Below are 23920 nucleotides of genomic sequence, written 5' to 3'. Positions count from 1 at the left end.
CATGTTTTGAAAGAATTGCTTGCTCAGCAAAGTCTGGTTTTCAGCAAGGCCCTTTTTACAAACGACACATAAAATATATGATACAGAACATTAAAATACGCAAAATTGCATTGATAATATGAAGAGTTTGTTTGCAAAAACTGATAAGTCCATATTTGCCAAATGGAGATATTTGCGATTAAAGGTCAAGAAAAATAAAGAGAATAATAAGAAATTTTTTGCTTCTTTTGACCATAACTTCAAAAATGTACCTATGTAGAGACCAATATATCGTTTAAAAGGTATTATTTTGTACTTTATGACAGAGACCGTACTTCAAAATCTTCAAAAATGGACTTATCAGTTTTTGCAAACAAAATCTTCGTATACACATTTAGCTGTAAAATGTTGCAGAATGTATAAATCATTAACAATTAAAACTGAATGCAACAATAAATGAACATTATTAGACATCGTAAATTAACTGTAAGATCATCAATATAGATAGATATTTAAATGCAATTAATAAAATAACACAATTTCAATTCAATTGAAAACAACTGAAATCACAGATCTGCCAATCCTATATGGTAATATACTGAAGAGTTATATGATTATGTAGATGTTTGTATATGTTTGTATGTGTGTGTATGTGTATATTATGTGTGTGATGAAGTATAAAAAGTATACAATCTTATGATTAATGTTTTATTTGGTATAAAAATCTTATGATTAATGTTTTATTTCATACCATGTCTTGGAAATTGTCTTATTCCCTGTCATTTCTTTACAAATGTTAAATTATCACAAATGTATAAAAATATTTTGAAATAAAACCGTGATTTGCGACTTCATTGACAAAGTATCGACTCGCGCGTATTGATAGGAAATAAATTGAACAATCTTCGTAAGATCTGCACGATCACAGCGCTGTTCCATGTTTTAACTTCTTTCCTCTTACCAAAAAGAGGTGCATTCACAATTATTCACAAAATGGTTTTATTGTACGTGGGTACTAGTAAATGCAAATCCATTGCCCTGTTGCATAAAACCCTTACCGCTGGACTTACCGCTCCTTTCTAGCGGTAAGTCTTCAAATTAGTGGTAAATTTTATAATCCTTGATGCTGATTGGCTGTGACGCCTAATTTTGACAGTAGTTACCATTGAAATTCAACGGTAAGTTTTATGCAACGGGCCACATAAATCATCAAAAAGGAGGTCGTCCGGAGACATAGAGATGTATATCTCTATGTCCGGAGAAAAATCTCTTTGGAAAAGTAAATCATACGCTGCAAAGATGCTGCCCTCAACGTCTGAGATATGAGGAATCTAGCTGAGTACTAGTCGGTCCTACTCGTATTCTATGGAGTATGGTGGCTAAGTTGATGAAGTAAGTTTGTTTTATTTTGTTTTTTCCTCTTGTTGATTATCGCTGAGATATCTGCATCGCGCTCTGATGAGTTGACTGAATTTGGGAATCATGCCAATCCCTTCCTACCGTAGGTTTTCCTTACTTTTACTAGAAGAGCAAGGACTACAGCTGTGAAAAGCTGGGACTCTGTGTAATGCCTGTTCGCGTAGGGACAACGCTCTGTGCGGATTTCTCGTGGCAAGTATGCTGTGGACATTGTGGTTGATGATGGCAACGCGAAGCCGAAACTTGCCGCGGAGCATGGCCAGAGAAACAAGATCTAAACTTCAAAATGAAGCGGCAGCATTACGAGGTAAGCTTGTGGGCGCTAATGTGCTTTCTGTATCCATGTTGATATGTCGAATTCTAGAAACCCAAATTGCACCAAAAAACCACAGGATTAGACTAACGTTAGTGTCTACACGTACAATTGTAGATCTGTCTAACGTTAACTCAGTTCGGGAAACCCACTCACAAGGGGGGCCCCTCCTTATAAGTAACCCGTCCCCCTTAGAGTCTATAAGTAACCCCGTCCCCCTTATAAGTAACCCCCGGGGCACCCCTTATAAGGAGTCTCCACGCTTTTTTGCAATGCAACGCGAAAATGAAAGGACTGCGGCAATTCGCTTGATTATGTCCATAAAGCTTCACAAGTTTCCTAGTTACTCACGAAATTTGAGCAAAATCGGTTTGAGGCATCATATCTAAAATCATGGATTTAAATGCGATGTCAAACGACCCATGCGAATGCTGAAATGCGAGCGATTACTGGCGTGAGTGTCGCCAGGCGCGGCGGCGCGGCAATGCTTGAGTGCAGACATGGCGACTGAGTAACCACTCAGTCGCCACGTCTGCACTCAAGCATTGCCGCGCCGCCGCGCCTGGCGACACTCACGCCAGTAATCGCTCGCATTTCAGCATTCGCATGGGTCGTTTGACATCGCATTTAAATCCATGATTTTAGATATGATGCCTCAAACCGATTTTGCTCAAATTTCGTGAGTAACTAGGAAACTTGTGAAGCTTTATGGACATAATCAAGCGAATTGCCGCAGTCCTTTCATTTTCGCGTTGCATTGCAAAAAAGCGTGGAGACTCCTTATAAGGGGTGCCCCGGGGGTTACTTATAAGGGGGACGGGGTTACTTACAGCTGTATAAGGGGGACGGGTTACTTATAAGGAGGGGCCCCCCTTGTGAGTGGGTTTCCCGAACTGAACTGGTTAAAGTGAAAACTACATTGTAAGTTTCGGTAAGTGCTTGAGAGCCCGTCTAGCACCATTTCATTTTTGCTTGCAATAGATCTAGACTATATCGAAAGAGTCCACTAAGAAACTTACCTGGCTGACGCGGTTTGCCGGAATGATGAGTCAGTTTGGAGTATTTTGAGAAAAATGATAATAGTAGGAAAACCGACTTTTATTCCAGAAGGCTCCAGACTAACTCGGTCTTGGGAAAAATTCGACCCTACTTCAGACAATTCACACGCAGTAATTGATCGCCACATTCTACTGGCCACTGCATAATACCAAATGAGGCCTAACTGAATGGACAGGAAAGTGCGTGCTAACGTAATCCTGTACAAACAAAACAAAAATGAAAGCGCGGTCCTCAGTTGCTGAGACGCGCAGTCTTTGGAGTTTTTGTTGTTGTTTATCAAGCGCCTTTGATTGTTTTAGAGGTGCTTGATAGGCGCACACTAATTTTGCATGCGCGCAAAAGAGGTTTTTGATGCACGCGTTGTAACAACTCGGACCATTATTGCGAGTAGCCAGAACACGAAGCGCTAGTTTATACAGGCCGCTCCCATAGGACAACACTGTACAATCAGAGGGACAACCATTACAACTCATCCCGCGTCAAAGCGAAGCCGAGTTATCCCCGAGACCGAGTTTAGCCTGACCCCGTTCGGGTAAGTACTGAGACTGAACCTTTTTGGTTAATATTTCCCATTTTCGTCGTTACCCATCGAATATCTTGTCATAACATCGTTATCCTGCACATTTCCTAAGCATACGTTCACATTTGGGAGCGAAATTTGACAACTTTTGCAGGCGTACCAGAACTTTGTTTGGGCTTTAAGTACATTGTGGGCCCTAGTGTAAATTACCGGTAATACTAGGCCTAGAGTAAAATATCCCGTTTGCGGCAGTTTAAGCATTGTTAAGGGTTTTTAGCTCACCTGAGCCAAAGGCTCAAGTGAGCTATTGCGATCGCCCTTCGTCCGGCGTCCGTCGTGCGTCGTGCGTCGTGCGTCGTCCGTCGTCCGTCGTCCGTCGTCCGTCGTGCGTCGTGCGTAAACTTTTTACATTTTCATCTTCTTCTTGAAAACCCCAAGACCGATTTTCATCAAACTTGGCAGGTAGCATCCCTAGGGGGTTAGGAACTCAATTTGTTAAAATGGGCACCATGCCCCACCCAGGGGGCCCCCAGGGGGGCCCAAACCCCCCAAAATTAAGGAATCTGTAAAAATCTTCTTCTCTAGAACCAGAAGTGATAGAGCTAAGTTAATACTATGAGTTAGTACATTGATGACTGTAGTTTCAAGTTTGTTCATGGCAGAATCAGGGGTGCCCCCCTTGGGACCCAGGGGAGGGGGGTGGGGAAGGGTTCTAATGGGGCCTAAATTGTACATTTTCATCGTCTTCTTGAGAACCCCATGACCCATTTTCACCAAACTTGGCAGGTAGCATCCCTAAGGGGTTAGGAAATCAATTTGTGAAAATGGGCACCATGCCCCACCCAGGGGGCCCCCACGGGGGCCCAAACCCCCCAAAATTAAGGAATATCCGCAAAAATCTTCTTCTCTAGAACCAGAAGTGATAGAGCTAAGTTAATACTATGAGTTAGTACATTGATGACTGTAGTTTCAAGTTTGTTCATGGCAGAATCAGGGGTGCCCCCCTTGGGAACCAGGGAGGGAGGGGGTGAGGAGGGGTCCTAATGGGGCCTAAATTGTACATTTTTATCTCCTTCTTGAGAACCCCATGACCTATTTTCACCAAACTTGGCAGGTAGCATCCCTAGGGGGTTAGGATCTCAATTTGTTAAAATGGGCACCATGACCCACCCAGGGGGCCCCCAGGGGTCCCAAATCCCCCAAATGAAGGAATCTTTATAAATCTTCTCTAGAATCAGAAGTTATATATAGAGCTGAGATAATACTATGAGTGAGTACATTAATGACTGTAGTTTCAAGTTTGTTCATAGGAGATCCAGGGGTGCCCCTCTTGGGTAGGGGGGGGGGGGGGGGGTGGTGGTTGGAAGGGTCCAAATGGGGGCCTGAATTGTACATTTTCATCTTCTTCCTGAAAACCTCATGATGGATTTTTGTCAAACTTGGCAGGTAGCATCCCTAGGGGGTCAGGATCTCAATTTATCAAAATGGGCACCATGCCCCACCCAGAGGGCCCCAGGGGGCCCCAATCCCCCCAAATTAAGGAATCTTAAAAAAATTGGGCCCTTATTGTACATTTTCATCTTCTACTTGAGAATGCCTGGTCAAATTTTGGTAGAGCTGTGAATAATTTAGATTAGTGACTGCGTGAAAGGTGAACTTGCGATACTCAGGTGAGCGCTAGACCCGCGGGTCTCTTGTTCCAACTTGTAAACAAATCAGGCAAATTATTTTCAACCATTTCATATATCATAGACAAGATTATTCATTAACGCAATTGTTTTCATGAAAGAAATGGTATCATTGACCAACGTAGTTTTCATGATTTATCAGGGCAAAACCCGGCACAATTTTCGCCGATAAGGGCGATATGCGACGTAGTATTTCTGCTTGCGGCACGATGTACAATCCCTATGCAATAGGCGCGTGCTCCGCGATCTTTAGCTGAACGCCTTCACATGTCTCGCGAACATTGCGTAAGCGCCAATTCCCATTGCGAAAGCACGTGAAAATAGCGTGCGCACATGCATTGGCCGCAAACAAGATCGCAATTCTGGCGGTGTTGTTGATGTCTTTCTCGTGTTTTTCTCATTTTTTTCGATGGTAACATTCACTTTCCGAAAAAAATGGCGGCCCACATCGGCTCGCGAAAATTCTATTTTACGTGAGGATATGTTTTCAAAATCCATGAACATCGAGAAAACGACAAAAAATGCAGTTTCTTGGACCATTGTTTCTTAACTGTTGTGTTAAGAAGTACCGAAAATTTCATGTTGGATGCGATATGTTGTCATTTAGGTGAGAAAATTTCACTTTCGTCAGAGATCGTGCCCATTTTATCGGTTGGTCTTTGTTGATTGCTAGTGTGTTAGTATATGTGTAGTGTGCATGTAACAGTGCAATGCTGTGTTTAGCTGTATATTACCGTGTGTGTTGTACCTGCCGCGAACGGCTGCACGGCCGCTTACTGACGCAGTTACTCTACTTGACAACTTTCCTTAAATTTATTTTCAATTTAACAAGTTAGTTGAACCAAGCAGTCGTCGGAAAGCATTTGATATTGACGTCGACTTTCATGTCATCGTTCAAAACAACTCGCTCCTCTTTAAGCCGAGTGATCGCTGCATATAATTAATACGTTGCCGGTGCAATCAGAATTTGACATTAGTCATCCGAACGTTAATTTTTTATGCGACGAATCTTGTAACTGGGAGCAAATTTGGAATCGCAATGTAGAGGTCTACAAAAATAATGATTAAAAATTTATATGGCAAGTTGTAAACTATATGATTCAAGTCAGATGAGAAATGCAGTTCCTAACTTTTGGGCTTTTGAATTTAAATTGCACAAGACCACAGTCACAGACAGACAGACAGAGTGATACAGACGGACAGATACACACACGCATGCATCTCAATAAATAACTTGACTGACTTACTTTAAACTTATTTCAACTTGCTACAATTATTTACTTTAACTTTACCTTATAATATATTTACCGAAGATATTGGAAGATTGCTGTGTAGCAGCAGTCGGGCTTCCAGGTCCATCCTCTTCTAACTAATCTCTATCATCAGCCCACTTATTGGTGGGTGGTTACCGTACTTGTCCAGTTCAAATGAAGGCAAGGCAGACAGGCTGTTTCTAATTATTGCTCATCACAGGTCAGAGTTGACCGACAGATCGGTCTGTATCTGTCCGTCGGGGAATGTTCCGCGGAGACTGCGTCTGGCTTCACGGATCCCCTCCGTATACAGACCGAAGTCAATGATGCCAGCTACTGTGTGGCAGTAGCGCACAGATAAAACGTTACGATAAACCAAATTACAGGCAGCTTTTTTACATTCAAACAAGTTTGACATGATATGACACATTATGCAGCAATATTTGGGGTTAATTTCTCACATTTTGCAATCGAAATACTCACAGTAACGCGGTTATAATGCAGAAATTTTATCCATATCGCAACATCGCCGTTCGCTAGCTGTAAGTCGCCATTTTGAATCTGTAAACCAATCACATGCGAGGTACTTTATTAAGTAAAAAAAACACGTAGAAACTACCTCGCATGTGATTGGCTAATAGATTCATACTGTATGTTTCTGCAGTTTAAACGTGACGACACGACGGGCTGGTTGATGTGTGTTTTGCGTTGAAAATTCGACCGAAATATTGGATTATTCATTAATCTGGTGAGTGTAGTCTGTTCTTGAATAGTTGATTTAACTATTCAAGCTTAAATTTGCCGACCTAGGGCCGTGAATTAGACGCAATTGAGAAGGGTGAGGTACCTCACCCAATTTTCCATAGAGACAGTGGTTAAGAACATCCACACAGCAATGGGTACTACAACCTTCCGTCTGTCTACGGAGGACGGCGTTAATGGCAAAATACAAAAGAGTCCTCCGGACAGACGGATCTTTCTGTCTAAGGTCAGAGATGACTATTAGGAATAGGGGGACAGGAATCGTTGGTCTTCCCAGTGCCGATCAAGCCTAGTCTTTAAAGGCATCGATAGATGGAGCTTCCACGACATCTTCCGGCAGGGAATTCCAGTCCTCTATTACTCGATTAGTGAATGTATCCCTCCTTTCATTTGTTCTGCATCTCGGCTTACAAAGTTTGTACCTGTGGCCCCGTTTAGTTGTGTCTGCCAGCACAAAGAAGTCAGCAGGGTTTTAATATTCTGTCATACTCATGTATGATCTTGTACACCTCTATCACATCTCCTCTCCCCTTCGGTATGCAAGGGATGGTAGGTTGAGGAGTTTAAGCCTTTCTGTATAAGGCAGGTGTCTGAGAGAGGGGATCATCCTGGTTGCTCTCTTCTGCACTCTCTCCACTGCCTTGATGTTTGAAGCGTAACGGGGAGACCAGATTGCATTTCCTTACTCAGGGAGGGGTTATAGTATACAAATATCGACTGCTGCAGAGGGAGATGGTAAAACTATTTGCACCGAGGTGATTTCTCAACAGTGCTATGTCCCGAGACGAAGTCGAGGGACATGGCACTGTTGAGAAATCACCGGGGTCAAATAGTTTTACCATGGCCCGAAAGAAAGCAGTTGATATTTGTTTTATATCCCTCTCGAGCATTACTAGAGTGATGATGGTTCCCTTTTGGAAAAATGTGCAGGTTTCCTGACGTTAAATCTAACCAGGCCGTAGCAGTGCAGCAGCAGTGCGTGCAGCGCGTAGCGAACGACACCGTTGGTTCCTACACACGAGCTACACTACAGCGTGCAAAACTCCGAAAGATCAAGGAGGTCCAGGACTACGTTAGAAGTAGGTCTAAAGCGGTTTGGTTACCCACATCATCTTCAAACTCGCTTTTAGTTTATTCCTAATTCGTACCTGATCTGATATGGTGTCCTTCTGCTGCAATCATTCCTCCGTTACTTGAAGCGCAGTCACTTTGTCAATAATGAGCTGAACCGCATTGATCACACCAACGAATACACACACACACACGCCATCGCACCACAGATTTCTGTAATGCCGTCGCGCAATTCCAAAGCGCTGCTAGCGCTAGCTACAAGCCACGCACAGGACTGTCGCTCAAAAGTATCGCTACTACGCGCACTGCGTACATTCTTAAGTGAGAAATGTCGATATCAATCACACGATCACGATTGGGTGCAGATCATGGATTCCCAAAGGTACTATATCCCGCTGGCTAGTAACCAATTGCACCGCATCGAGCTGCTCGTAGCTAGCTAGTAAAAGTACACCATGTTTGTGCTCTGTACAATCCTATGGCAAGAAGCTTTACATGAGGGATGTAATATCCTTTGTACAATCTGGGGATGGTGGACATGTTGTGATATTGATAAGTACGCCTGATACTTACAGTGTATGAGGACTTTGTTGGCCTTGTTTACTGCATTTTCATTGATATGCTACATGTTGATGGAATTTTAAGTTGGCATAGCTATGAGTACTCCCAGGTCCTTTTCCTCCTTTACTGCATTCGAGGCAGAAGAGGAAAATGCACCGTAGGAATTTTTGGCTTAAGCTCCTCCGTTGAATTCCTGTTTGCATAATGTTCAGACTAGAGGCTAACTTCAGTTCAGACTTCTAGATTGTTCAAGGAGCTCCATTTTCTGCTGCAATCACTCACGTGACGTGAAAGTTAACATCAATATTGACGCTTTCTGACAACTTATTTGGTTCAAATTTACATACATAATATTGGAAGTAAGCTAGTATATCTCATGAGTTTGGTCCAGTTTGGTTCAGTGGAACTTGAAGATATCTAAAGCAATCTACATGGATACAAAAGTACATTACTGCCAACTTCTGCATGGAAAATTTTATCAGCCTTTATCTTAGATATATGTGTGTGAACATTGTTTTCAAAAATTTCTGCATGTTTTTATACGGTCCAACTAAATAATACTAATAGTTGAAGAGTATGAGGTGGAACTTTGGGGTTCCTATAGATTTACAGTAATTTCAAGACATACATTTCATTTTTAATTTCCATGCTGATTAGGATCAAGTTATATAAGTCTAAAATGAACTTGTTCTAGCACTTGCACTCCTGGCATCAGTTTTCACCATTTTTTTTTTTTTTTTTTTTTTTTTTTTGGGGGGGGGGGGAGGGGGGACAGGGATGGGGTGCATGTGTTAGTTTTTTTGTTCGTTTTTAGATAAAAGCCACCAAAACTCCATGGCTGAGGCGATCAATTATAGTTTGAAAGGGCATTTCATGTGAGCAATGCAAAGGCGCATCTAACCACCTTGAAAATATATTGTACATGTACATTTATACAATGGCACAAGAAGACAGTTCGGAGTTACATTCTGCACATGAGCAGATAAAGGTTGTTTGAGAAAACTGATGAAATAAAACATCTTAGAGTTGTAATGAGCAATGTCATAGACAGCATCTGCACATATCTTTATGTTGGAGTGAACGAACATCTGAACATTCAAGGAGCATGTTAACATAAAAGTAGGAACACGGCTCCCGTAAGAGAGTGATATCTAGCTTTACAAAGGATTTAAAAAGAACAATAATACTTTTGCAAAAATGCATCGAAACCAAATGATGCGGGCGGGGTTGAAAAACACAAATTTGCCATTTATCATATTTTCGTGAAAAATAGTAAAAAGTTGAAATAATGATGCGGCATCCAAAATCAGGAGGGAAAGAAACTGCTTTCTTTTTGTGCTTTGCCTTCTATTTGTAATATTATCATTCCATCAAACTAATGAAATAAACCACTGATACAAAATTTGTCTATTTAGATGTTGTTTTGTTTTCTGACTCCCATTGCCCCACTTCTTTCACCCACTTTCAAACAGCTGGCATATCTTCGGCTCCAAACTCGACAGGAGGAAGGATTAGAGTCCGTGTTCACTCAACACTACCTCCTCCTGGCCTACCCAATCAGACTTCTCGTGCAGCACGGAAGTCAACTTCATCGAGTAGTGCGAGCAGTGTCAATGTGAATCGTAACATTCTCCGCACAGTAGGAAATGCTTCATCTACAAGAGGTCTAAACAAGGCATTTCAGAAACTTTCTATTGATGACAAGAAAAGTGCAAAGAGGTAAGATGGGCTTTATAACATACAATGTACTTCCTTTCACACATGGCATTGGCAATGAAATTATTGTATTTCTCTTATTGTATTTCTCTTGGGTCACTAGTGAATAAACTGGAACAAGGCTCACCATGTATCAAGTTGTCTTCCTAGATGTGTGTGAGATAAATTGTGCACGTATAATATGTGTTTGACAAAATTTTCACAAATTCAAGGTGTGGGTGGTTTATTACAGTGGAAGTTACTGTGCATAATTTAGGCAAAATATGAGGAATACACCTCTCTGTGCAAAGTGGAGAAATAATCAACTGGAATGTAACATATATGCTGCTTTGTATCAATATACTTTGTGGTGTCATCTGCCAGAACTCCCAATTTTCGTTGTCATACTTAGCACACCAGGCAGAAGAAGTCAGTCAACATCTGCAGGGAGTAGAGGTGCCTGTAAGAGCCTGGAGGATGTGGCAAGACGGATCCTCCTAAAGAAGAGTAGGAATGTAGTAGTGATGGCCGGAGCTGGCATCAGCACTCCAAGTGGCATTCCTGACTTCAGGTATAGGAGAGAAAGGGTGTGTTTTTATGTGTGGGGGTATTGACATGCAGACTCTAGTTGCTACCAAGTAGTAAATGCAAGTTTTTGAATGAGTGGGCTAGCTAGTGAGTCAACAAAGACATGCATGACAGTATACAAATTAGTGATTACCATTAGTGAGGCAAGGTTCGGCCAGTAAAAATCAACACACAGCTCTCAACCAATGAGATTGCAGGCTTTTCTTGACCCGTTCTATTAAACAAGTTTTTACATAGATGAATGAATGTGTAGCTGAGCATATATGGATGGAGTGTACATGAATGGAAGATTTTGATTTGCATATTTGAGGAAATGAATCTGCAAGATTCATTTCACATTTCATCTCAAGATCTCATATTAAAGGACAAGTCCACCTTCATTTTGTACATAAGGATTGAGAGAATGCAGCAATATTAGTAGAACACATCAGTGAAAGTTTGAGGAAAATTGTACAATCCGTTCAAAAGTTATGATTTTTTATAGTATCTGCGCAGTCACTGCTGGATGAGAAGACTACTACTGTGTATGATGTCACATGCGTACAACGATTATAAGGAAAATAAAAAGAGAATTTCACAAAACTTTACTTTTTGAATAAAGTGCACATTTCTTCAACTTGTTACTGATGTATGTTAAGGGTAATGTTATTCCCCCTGCCTTCTGAAAGAGAGAAGTTGAGTGTTCTTTTGTTATGTGAGAAAAATGGAAATGTGTTGATTTTTCTTTATTCTTTCTTTATATTGTTGTACACATGTGACGTCACAAGCTATAGTAGTCTTTTCATCCAGCCGTGACTGAGCAGAAACTTCAAAAATTCATACATTTTGAACGGATTGTCCGATTTTCCTCAAACTCTCACTAATGTCTTCTACTATTATTGCTGCATTCACTCAACCCACATGTCTATGAAGGTGAACTTGTCTTTTTAAAGTGGTATTCAGAATTCAGTATGTCATTGAATGAAGCGGTGCCTGAGTAATCAAACGAATGAACGTATGAAGTCTGTGCTCCTCAACCTTTATGATGCCCACTTTTGGCTCCCATAAATTTGTTGAGGCCCAGTTACATTTACATGTAGATTGAATACAAGTCTTATTTAATTTCATCTTAGGAAGACATCAGGGCCCACCTACAAGAGCTTCGCAGCCCTCTGGTTGAAAAGCACTGTATTATTGGACTATCAGTAAATGATTATTATGGAGGGACTGACTACGGGACCAATAGCAGTATATACATGTGTACTCTAAATAATGCCAAATACATGTACAGTGTAAGTGTCTGCAGGTTCATGGAATATCCAGCACCTGTGTTCTCATTATCAATGATTTTCTATATGCGTGTTCACCAGATCGCCTGGTTCAGGACTCTATGACAACCTGCAGCAATACCACATCCCATATCCAGAGGCTATTTTTGACATAGGCTTCTTCCGTAAGAACCCAAAGCCATTCTTTACACTAGCGAAGGAGCTCTACCCGTCTGGCAAGTACCGTCCGAACTACGTCCACTACTTTGTGCGTATGCTGCATGATCGAGGCATCCTGCTACGCATGTACACACAGAATATTGACGGACTAGAGAGATGTGAGTCCTTCAAAATGTGAACCACATTATATTTTGTCTGACTGTATTCCCAGAGTTTTGTAGCATGCATCCTACTTCCAAGATAAGCAGCAGTGGTCTTTGTGATATTTTTGTTTCTGTTCAAACTGGCTGCAGATATTTTGTCGTTTTTGCATGTACCGTAATCAAAATATGGGCATCTGTCATTGACTCTACAACTAGGTTGATCAGTTTATAATCTTGAATTTTTTTTTTCCTGTGATACAAAGAGGGCATTCAATCAGATAGAAAAGCAGCATAAGTGTTAGTCATATGTATAGGTTACAATCAAATTTTATTTGTCATACCAAATTGAAATGCTACATGTGTAATAATTTGTGTTGTTAATGTCTCACAATTTTTTGGTACATGATGGTCAGGGATTTTTCACGTGAAAAATACAGTAGTATGGTCCTCAAGACAATTTCTTTTACAAACATCACATTGTGTTGAAAATAATGTGTGAATTATGAAGCTCAAGCTAATATTCTGTTTCATTAGCAGTAACCTGCTTCTTCTGCCATGATGCTCCAAGTAATGTCCAAGTTTTTTTTTGTTTTTTGTTTAAATGTGAAGCTGTTTTTGGGTGTTGAATGGAGCACTCTTGGCTCTTAACTGCATGCAGTAATACATTCATCCTTTGAGATTGCATTATTAGCAACAGTTAACTTATTCGTTCTTTATTCATTTGAAGACTCTTTGATGATTTGCAAATGAAAACAATGTTCAAGCAGGCTAGAGGGCAGAGGATGTGCTCTCTTTAGTTCTGTTTTGGTAACATTGATGAATACGATAAAATCTTTTATGTATGCAGGGTCAGCTTCAAATGTGTTGTATTTTCAGTTGTGTGTATGTGGGTTGTTTTTAGTGGCGGGCATTCCAGGAGATAAACTGGTTGAAGCTCATGGGACTTTCACCTCCTGTACTTGCACCAAGTGCGGCTTTGAACACAATGGGGAAGAAGTGAAGGTAACCTCATTTATCGGTAGTATGATGTTTTGCTGTGTGTGTTCTCATGCCATCTCATTCATTTTGCTACACTGATACAACCAGTCTTTTATGATTGATATGTTATTTGTCCAAAAATGATGGAGACAGGGAGGAAGATAGTAATTATGATATTAGTGTTTGCAAAACTTTATTAGCATTGTTATTGTTGTTGTTCTGCTTATAATTATCAGTATCACTTTTTTGTCATTATTATTGTGTCAGTGTAATATGCTATTCTTTAGCTGTGTAATGAAGTGTATTGCAACAATTTGAGAGAACAAAAATCTACATTTTTGGTTGTAAAGAAATACATCATTATCACATAATTTATTTTTGTATGGAGAAAATTTGTTTTTGATGTGTATACCACCATCATCTGTAACTTAGCATAAAAACAGACTTGAACTGAAAAACAGTGAATTAGATCAGTGACAAATGTAAAAATACTGTGTGAATTTAGGATGTAATACTTTCCAAGAACATTTAGTGCATTAATGATGGTTTTGGCTGCTTTACTATGAATACAAGTAATATCCCTGTTTTTTGTTCTTTTTTTTTTTTTTTGCAGGACTTGATTTTTGCTGACAAAGTACCAAAGTGCAAAAGGCCAACCTGCATGGTGAGTAAACCTCAGTGAAAGCATAAAAAGACTAACAGAACAGTAAACTGTTTTGTGCTCTTTTTTTTTTTTATTAATACAACATATACTCAACCTACTGCTTAGAACAGAGGGAAATGAAAGAAGGAGAAAAAAAGTGGTAAGGTAATTGAAATCTATATACATCACACATGTGTCATAATGAAAAAATCATGAATACATGATTCTCCTTTAATTTGTTATATGAAATGCCAAATACCCCTCCCCCCACATTTGTCATTGAGCGTAGTCATTCTGATGTTCACAATTGTGCCCCAACCCATTCACCCCATCCACATGTTAGAAATTTAAAAAAAAACCCAAAAAACTGCTTATCAGATGGCTGAATCAAGGACATCACAGTATCAGTCATTTACAAAATACAGACAAAGTTTTCAGTGAGCACTCCATTCGGTAAATAAATTCCTGTGTATGGTAATTTTTTTTAGCTATTCCATGATGATAAGGTGCTTTATTTAGAGGCAACTTGATGATGGTACAAATATAACTTTAAGTTTAGAACAGGTTCTTAGAGACCGTTAGACAAAAAATATTAATAATGAGTCCTACACTGACATGGCTATTTTGTAAATAGCGAATAACAAGACTTGTAGTTTGCAAGTACTGATTATTATGCAGTAAACCTTGCTGAAAGACAACATAGCTGATTACACTGATACCATAAATTGTAGCAAAAAAAGCTGCTGAAAACTGCTTATCCAATAGTGGCGAGCCAATGGAGTAAAATAGAGTCAAAAGGGGCCTGAGCTTTCGATCCCAGCAGAATCTTCGTCAGAGGCAAAATGACAAACAGGCAGGGACAGCAATCACATATAAGGACTACACACAACAAGAACAGTAAGGGGAGGGCTAGGGACACAGAACAAGGAAAACAAAAGGGGAGAGTTGGAGGTCACAGGCAAGGAGACCCAACAGGTAAAGGGGGGGGGGGGGGGATTAAAGGAGGGTGGACAGACAAAAGGCAGAGGAGGGTCAGTGATGATCCAGAGGACCATGGGGGCAACCATTGAAGGAAAAGGATGAATAGGGAGGCAACATCAAACAAGATGAGGAACAGAGGGATAAAGAAAGGAAAAGAGTGAAATATCAACAGCAATAATGTATGTGTGTGTGTGTGTGTGTGGGGGGGGGGGGGGGGGGGCTGTGCAAGCAGCAAGCCCTAACCTGGTGTACCAAGAAGAGGTAACAGAATGAAAGTAAGAGTCAACCAACAAATGCAAGTTATCAAACATATCAAAGTGTATATAAAATAATAATGATAACAATAAAGATGATATTGTTAATAATAATGGTAAATATGATAATGATAATTATGAAAAAGGGGGAAAATCCCCCACAAAAACCAAAGGGAGAGAGATATATGCATATGTAGATATGCATGCATGTATATGCATATGTATGCACATATAAACACAAACAGATACAAGTGTATGCATGTGTAGGTGGAAAAGGCAGGGCTGCCAACTCTCACGCATTGAGCATGAGACTCGCGCATTTTGGTCCTTTCTCACTCTAAAACTTTATTTCATTTGCATGCATTTCTATTGATCTCACGCATTTTGACTCCTAAATTATAGCATTGGCCTATGGGAGTCTCACTCTCAACTAGTTTCCAGTGTTGGCAGCCCTGAAAAGGGCTGTATAAAAGAGACTCTGACAAGAGGAAGGAATCATTCGGGAATAAAAGGTGTGCAATAGGAAAAAGTGCAAAGAATGGGGGAAAAAATGTTAGTCATTTCCCTCCTGGATATTGAGGCCATGGGGTTGGATTGTGTGAAGTTGTTTCATCCAGAGCTTCTCTCTGCTGGTTCGGACAGTGTCTGGACGAGTGCCTAAAGATTCAATGCCCTGTAGAGTTATATCAGTGAAGGAGTGATTGGAGAGATTGAAATGATGACCTACTGGAGTACCAAGCTTGGCTGTGTTGACGGTAGACCCATAAGTGTGGCAGCTCACATAGGAAGCAATACTGGAATGATGGGTGAACTGAGCTGTCAGAAGGAGTGTCATAATGTGCAGAAATGGTGGTGGCCAGTCATAGCAGCTAGGTCAAGTGCAAATAAAAACCAATCCAATGTATTTAAATCATATGGGAGCCTGCTGGTGGCTGCATCACTCTGATGGAGGAGAGGGTAGCCCCCTTGAAACTAGATGTTCCTTTAGAGTTGACAGCTGAGCTGGGCAGGTTGATCCAAAGCCTTATCATTCCTGGGTAGAAAGAGAACTTGAAAGTGTCAGCAGTTGCTGCAGGAATTAATGTAATTGAAGTCAGGGTGAGAAAACTCCATTTGCATAGACTTTGTACACAAAATCACGTTTTTGAGCCATTTTTCGGTCTGAGAAGCATGTAGGCCTATAAAAGGTCGTGCAATGTGGTATCGATATGCCTGATTTTCGCAAAAATAGTGTCAAAAGATGTGCGAGACTTAAAAGTAAAAAGTCAGTGAGTTTCGTGATCAAAAAACTTTGCGTAGCAGAATAGTCGTGGAAAATGTCAAGGAGGGGTTGATTCAACCCTCCCCCCCCCCCCCCACACCGTTTTAGGGAAGTCTTGTAAATGAGAGGGCTGTTTACAGAGGTCATGATGACAATTTCAGTCCTTTAAAAATCTATCTAACAACTGAGTTCTGGATCATTTGATGAAGTGAAACAGGTGTAACTTTTAAATTGAATTTGTTTCTCTATGACCAGCTGCCATTGACACATTAAAAGTAGTCAGAGAAATGCACTCTGATGTTTTGAATTTTTTGCTTCCATCTGTTTTTTTCTGCTTCCACCTGTTGCAATAACTATTTGCCATTGTTCATCTTTTTCTCTATTCTGCAGGGTGTGGTCAAACCAAACATTGTCTTCTTTGGTGAGGATCTCCCCAAGCGTTTCTTCTACTACATGAAAGACATGCCCCAGTGTGATCTTCTCATCATCATGGGCACATCACTGGAGGTGAGATGTTAGCACGAAAACTCATAATAATAATAATAATAGCTGGTTTTTATATAGCACATTTCATACTTGTTAAGTATCTCAATGTGCTTTACAGACTATTATTACCCCGATCAATGGGGTACTCATTACCTCATTATCTCAAAAACATACTAAAAAGAGACCACCTAAATACAGAAATGGAAAATCATGACAGCCAAATTTACCTTGTTAAAAGCAGTACCTCACAGTTGTAAACGACCTTGTAAATAGCAAGATTTCCTCATATTATGCACAATTATTGTGATATTCAGTGTCTATGGCAACAGGTAAACACCTGCTGCAACACACAGAGACAAAATGGCAACTGAACAGCAAATGTTAAGACTCTGCAATTGGCAGTCTTTCAAGCTATCTGAGATGTGTTTGGAAAAAGCCATTATTTTCAGGAAATAAGATCTCATTGCTATAATTTGTCTTTATTAAGTAATACAGTGCTCATACGATAATCAGAATCACTTTAGCGGAAACCTTGCTTAGTGCGACAAAATTAAATGTAACAAACTTTTTACGTGTTATTGTGACCGTTTTATCACAACATATTTTGGCTGAAACACTTCCGTCGTCCATCCATTAATGTCTTAAAATGATATGTAAATCCTTTGAAAAAAATCACAGTGCTATCATTTCCCCACTAGAAGGGATATTTTCTCATTAATCCCAGATATATTCTGCCAACTGCACAGTATAAACATTTGCTGTTGCTCAGTAGGACGTAGTTGTGGCCGTCATAACGAGCGGCATCAGCTTCAATTCATGCACATACCACCCCTTCATTGAGTATGGAGAGTCGCCTTCCCCCAAGTGCGGCCTATACTGTCCCTTTTGTGCGTCTGAACGTGTAGTGTGTGTGTGTTTGTGGACATGTGTACACGCACACGTCCACAAACAGAGAAAGAAGGAAGGATGCTTGTGATATATGAGGAAAATGTGCTTGTCACTATTCAAGTGTCATAATGTGCATGTTGTTCACTCAAATAGTGTGATGGAAACACATTCAAGTTTCAGTAGCAGTGCTGCCTGATTCTCTGCATTGGCAGGGTCATAGACATCATTACTTGATTTGTACTGTGAACTCTGAAAAAGGTTATTTTGTTGATAAAATGAACAAAGGTTTATTCCAGTGATGCAGTTGCCCATAATACGAGACTGCTATACACTTAATGTCCTTTTTAGCTCCGTTCTGTTTCTGCATGTCATAGCATGTGTGTACTCGTTGCCATGAATATGAATGAATTTCATAACTGTGCATATGGTTTAGTGTGATGCCCGCATACTACAATGGTTTCATGTTGGATGGTTTGCACTGGCCAATACCAGCCACCGCTTATGTGGGGCTCCTACTTAAACGGGAGAAAAACTTGTCTCCCAGCCCCTCCTAATGTAGCAGTGACCACTGTGTCATTTATCTGACCCTAATGAGGAACAAACTATTACTGCAGTAAAAATATGGCCTGATGATGTGATGACAATATGTGATAAAGATTTGTAATAATCCGACCCCCCAAGAAAAGTAAATAAAGAAAATGAAATTAAAAAAATGATGTATAAAGAGGAGAAATGAAAGTAAATGATGGGTATAAAAGTAAAGGTTAAGAAATTAAAATTCATCGTCCGATGAAGTGAGGGTAAATGAAGCAAGATTAAGGAGGAGAAGGAGGAAGAAGTACAGATCAGGGTATGGCCTGTCCAAAGGAAAATCTGCAGACAAAATGGAATTCATGTGAAGAATGACATGGATGCTGTATGTATATTACAAGAAACTTACCCACTACCCAATATCTATTCTCTTCCTTGCCAGGTATATCCATTTGCAGGAATCATGGACTCAGTAAGGCCATTTATCCCCCGTGTGCTCATCAACCGGGAGGCTGTGGGGTCATTTGTGCGCCCTTCCTCTTCCTCATCTGCCATGAATGGCCGATTCACCAATGACTTGGCTGTCACAGGTGACCTCGTTGAGTGTGTGCAGAAGTTTGCCCGCATCCTTGGCTGGAAAAAGGCAATGGAGGACCTCATAAGAGAGAATGAAGCCGCACTGGTATGTCTCCAACAAAATGTTCTCAATGTCTGAGATAGATGTGGTGAAATAAGTTGCCACTATGGCAAGAAGCAGAGGCCATGGTGCATTAGAGTAAGCCAATATATGGCTTATTGGTGAATAGAATCTTTTTCTTTTGCATCAGGCTGTTGATAGTGGGACCACTTGAGTCAGCTACTTGTATGGCAACAAAATTTACTCTTCTCTAGTAGAGAGAATTAGTCACTAAGAAAGGATGACTTTGATAACTTATTTGATGAACAATATTTGTTTGTTGTGTAATTCATGGATTATTTGTACTAGTGGGTGTATATGTTCGTTTCTCTTGTTAATTGTGAAGGGCTATAGAGAAACATTTTGGTCATAAGCATTATATAAATTTTTCATATCATTGTTATCATAATGTCATGGTATTGAAGATGGTGATTTGTATGGTTGGGATTCAGAAAAGTCGGGATACTGAAACTATGTTGTCAGGAGTGATTGTAGAAGCTGTGAGGGTGATTTACTTATTTTGACTAGAGATTATGAAGGTGATGAAAACAAGTGAGGTTCTTATTAATGATGAGGATTATGATGTAATGTGTGATGATGACAACAGTGATGCATTATTGGTGACAATTGATAAAAATCAATTCTTTAAAGGAGAAATTAGTGGCATAGTTCAATGCTCTGATCAGGGTACTTGCATGGAATCATCATTAATGTTGATGATCTTTGGAAGAGCCTGTTTTAGTACAAGTACCATATGTACAGTACCAATGGTATGTCCCAAAAAAAATTACAACGGGGCCCTCTGCAATGATATCTTTCAAAATAGTGAATCAATCTAAATACAAATTCAGGGTATGAAACTATAACTCATTGCCCACATCTTACAGAAAACCCCATTCGATTTGCTTCAGTGGTCAAAGAGAAATACGGAATTTTGTAGAGGATGTTGGGAATCTCTTCTGTCCAAGTTCTGTCTATTATTTACACACAAGATCATCGAAGTGCTAAACTGGGAAGAATCCGACATGCTTAAGCTTTACAACAATCCACATTTCTCTGTGACCCGCTTAACCAAATCGAATGGGGATTTCTGCAAAATAGAGCGAAAATGTTATATTTTAAGACCCTGAAGTAGCATTTAAAAAATCTAATCATATTGGGCGTTATTAATGCAAAAATATGTGATTGTATACATGTATATTGTATATAGAGCTATTTATGGTACAGCACCAGTGTACATACAGGAACTTGTAGAGTTAAAAACATCATTTCAAACATTTTATCATCTTCGAAGTTCACGGGATCAAACATTATTGAAATATCCATCGGGGAAATCAAAAGTTACTCTTGGTGACAGGGCATTTTTGTACGCTGCACCAAAATTATGGAATAATCTCCCTTTGTTTGTAAGACAAGCAGTTACAATTAATGAGTTTAAGACCAGGTTAAAAAGTCATCTTTTGAAGTAGTGTATTTTCTGTTTGAATTTCTTGTATGCATGTCATTTTGTAATGCGCAGTAGAGTATATCATTATAGTAGCTGCGCAATATAAATGTCCTTTTATTATTATTACAGTACTCTCCGCATAATCGGGTTGGCTCGAGCAGAGCGTTTCTTACCCGATTAAGCGGAGTACCCGATTAACAGAAGAACACGTCTCATTCACAATTGACACACACAATGTGTTCGTACGTGCATTGTACACTGCACCAAACACCTACACTGTATGCTTACGGTAGCACACGTGCTTCCACGGCACATTATACATACCTTAAATTTGCTCAGTCACGAGCAATAATTTGCACTCTTTTTTTGGACAAATTATATGTCTTCAGAAAACTTTGTCTTTTGACTATAGACTACTATAGTCAAAATGATCGGTCTTCTCTGCAAATTAAGCAGAGAATGCGATTAGCCGTGTAAAATTGGACATTTATGATTTCTGAAGGGTTATATCTGCGATAAAATGTGGGTAGAAATTAGACAAGAAGAAAATTATTTACCCGTTTATGCGGAGAGGCAACCCGATTATCAGGTAATTTTAATGTGCATTGGAACTGTTTTTGACATTACTACCCAATTAAACGGAGTACCCGTTTAAGCGATACCCGATTACGCGGAGAGTACTGTATATTCTTATTGTATTGTTTGGGGGGACATACTGCAGTAAGTTGCCCCCCAAATTACAATCAGATCTTGGAATTGATAACACCCAATATGTTCAACCTGTCTAAGTACTACTTCAGGGTCTTCAAATATAACATCTTAGCTCTATTTTGCAGAAATCCCCATTCGATTTGGTTTAGCAGTCACAGAGAAATGTGGATTTTGTAAAGCATGTCATGAATTGGATTCTTCCGAGTTTAGCACTTCGATGATTTTGTGTGTGAATAATAGACAGAACTTGGGCAGAAGAGATTCCCGACATCCTCTACAAAATTCCGTATTTCTCTTTGACCACTGAAGCAAATCGAATGGGGTTTTCTGTAAGATGTGGGCAATGAGTTATAGATTCATACCCTGAATTTGTATTTAGATTGATTCACTATTTTGAAAGATATCATTGCGGAGGGCCCTGTTGTAATTTTTTTGGGGGACATACTGTAGAGTGAAAAGCATAGAAATACTAGTGGGTGGTGCATATGAAGCAAAATAGAATGCATTGATTGCTGTCTTATCAAGGCTTCAACCAAGTCACCTTATGCAATGATGATTATGATGATTTAGTATGCTATTTGCTGTCTGTTTGAATTCTGGACAACTCCTAGGATGAAATGATAGCTGCAGCTGAGGCTAGGAAGGAAAGGAGAGAGCAGGAGAGAAAGGAGTCATTACCACCCCAGACCGACAGCCTGAGTGGAAATGGGATCAGTGGTGGTAGTGTGAACTCAGGCCCACAGCGACTCACAAATCTACAGCGTGACCAAGACGGCAGCAACACACGCAGACTCCACACTGCTCCAGATGGTCTCAACCGTGCAAACTCAATGGTGCGATCCGCTTCTACTAGCAATGCCATCAAGGAACCAACCTTGCATCAGAGATCAAAATCTTCAGTAAGCCAGCGGTCCTCAGTTACGCTACCAACAATCAGCAGTAGAAATAGGAAAACAAGCAATGTGTATCGCACAAAGACAGTTGTGTCATCAGACAGTAGTGAGACGTCATATAGTGAAAGCTCAGAGGATGACTCATCAGACAGTTGATGCTGAGACATTGGCATTGCACACCTGAATGCATCAACTTGTATGCAGCTGAAATCACATGACTTTCAAGTAATCTAGAGTATTTTATTCTTCGCAAGGTATACACCAAAACAGACTTGCTGATTGGGAAGAGTTCTGTATTGTGAATATTTCTGTGGAGCATAGGAAGATGTAGAATTATTTTTCAGTGTGGAAAGAGGATTGAATATTTAACAGTGTGTATGCCTGTAATTGTGTTTTCTCTTATTATTTGTAAAGATGTCATCTGAACTATGCCTTTTATTCTGCCAGTGAAGGTGTGGAGTGATATCCAACAGAGCATGGTTAGGAAATGTGCAATCTGTGTTGTTGTTCCAGGAGTGTAAACTTTAGGTGGTGTGCTACAGCACAACTGATGTTTTATGCCGTGTTTCAAACATCACATGTGGGTTTGTAATAGTTGATTGAAGCTATAATAGAATTGTGTGGAGAATCAAATCTACTATGAAAACTATTTCACAAATCTAACGACTCTGTTGCTGCTGGCACATGATATGAAAGTACTTATAGTACTGTGGTTTGAAATTTGATGAGACCTAATGACACTTCTGTTTTTGTCCCTCATTTTTCATACGTTGGGTATGTTTCATGATGAAGTCATTCAATATATTACTGAACAGTAACCTCACACACACACTTTAATTGTGCCGACTCAGCCACCATCTCCACAGTCAATTATACTGGCAAGTTTTACATGCACATACACCACTGTGCATCATCCTGGTTTTGCACTTGCCCTAAAACATGGTGTACATTGAACTGATAAAACTGCTTGATGATGTTGATATTGTGATTTGGTGTCTGTTCATGTGATGCGAAGCAAATATACCGTATTCCAGAAATTCTCCATTTTAGAAATGAATGCAACTAATTGACAAATTGCACTACATTGACGTAAATAAGCACTGAATTGATCAGTGTTTTAGAAGTAGCCATGATAAAAAAATCATGGGCGTACATACTCGAGCAGGATTCGAATCTACAACCTCATGATCTCCAGACAGGCGTCATCTCCACTAGACCACCAAGCTTCCGCCCGACAGCAAGGGGTGGTTCTAATCCTTATACCGTGTAGCATGTAGCGGGTACTGTGTAATTATTCAAATTCATGAAAGGATTCAATATTGCTGTGTAAATAGATAAACCTTTTTTTTTGTGGAAAAGTGAGTAAAGAAAATGTAATTTCATGGGGTTTAGAACCCTAAATTTCCGGATTGCTATAGCGCGGCGCTCTACCGACTGAGCTATAGGAAGCCCCAGTAGTGTTCGGCCCAGAAACCCTTAATTCTCAATTAATGAACCTTATTTTAATTAACCTGTTCCATAAGGGAACCTGGTGGCCTGCGTATCAAGTCCATGGTCATTTCGAAATTTTATTGTGTTGTGCTGTTACAAGAATGTGAGGGTTATTAGCAGTCAAGTGTGTGTTTTCATCCATATGAATTTTATTCAAGCAGCTACATGCAAGGTTGAGAGTGCCTCCTGCCTTTCTTTTTGT

The 23920-nt window shown here is 40.0% G+C and overlaps 1 protein-coding gene across 1 annotated transcript; it reads left to right on the top strand.

Moving 5' to 3' along the window:
• Window positions 1-1340: 1340 nt before the first annotated feature.
• Window positions 1341-23872, top strand: LOC139731026 (NAD-dependent protein deacetylase sirtuin-2-like). The gene is made up of 9 exons (XM_071641909.1): window positions 1341-1705; window positions 10098-10344; window positions 10733-10891; window positions 12258-12493; window positions 13380-13480; window positions 14070-14120; window positions 16986-17102; window positions 18943-19182; window positions 21946-23872. Exons 1-9 carry the CDS (start codon window positions 1597-1599, stop codon window positions 22381-22383), a joined length of 1698 nt encoding a protein of 565 aa, XP_071498010.1. The 5' UTR covers window positions 1341-1596; the 3' UTR covers window positions 22384-23872.
• Window positions 23873-23920: the final 48 nt, after the last annotated feature.

The sequence above is a fragment of the Diadema antillarum genome, unplaced genomic scaffold (genome assembly GCF_040938485.1).
Source record: "Diadema antillarum isolate AM-2024a unplaced genomic scaffold, OU_Dant_1.0 seq00000348_RagTag, whole genome shotgun sequence".
Classification (NCBI taxonomy): Eukaryota; Metazoa; Echinodermata; class Echinoidea; order Diadematoida; family Diadematidae; genus Diadema; species Diadema antillarum.
The sequence above is the reverse complement of the archived record's forward strand: the minus strand, read 5'-3'. Positions and strand labels throughout refer to the sequence as shown.

Coding starts and splice junctions, on each gene's coding strand:
- LOC139731026 (XM_071641909.1), top strand. CDS start 1,597: ATGCTGTGGACATTGTGGTTGATGATGGCAACGCGAAGCCGAAACTTG. Junction 17,103..18,942: donor TCATGGGCACATCACTGGAG/GTGAGATGTTAG, acceptor CTTCCTTGCCAG/GTATATCCATTTGCAGGAAT. Junction 19,183..21,945: donor GAGAGAATGAAGCCGCACTG/GTATGTCTCCAA, acceptor GACAACTCCTAG/GATGAAATGATAGCTGCAGC.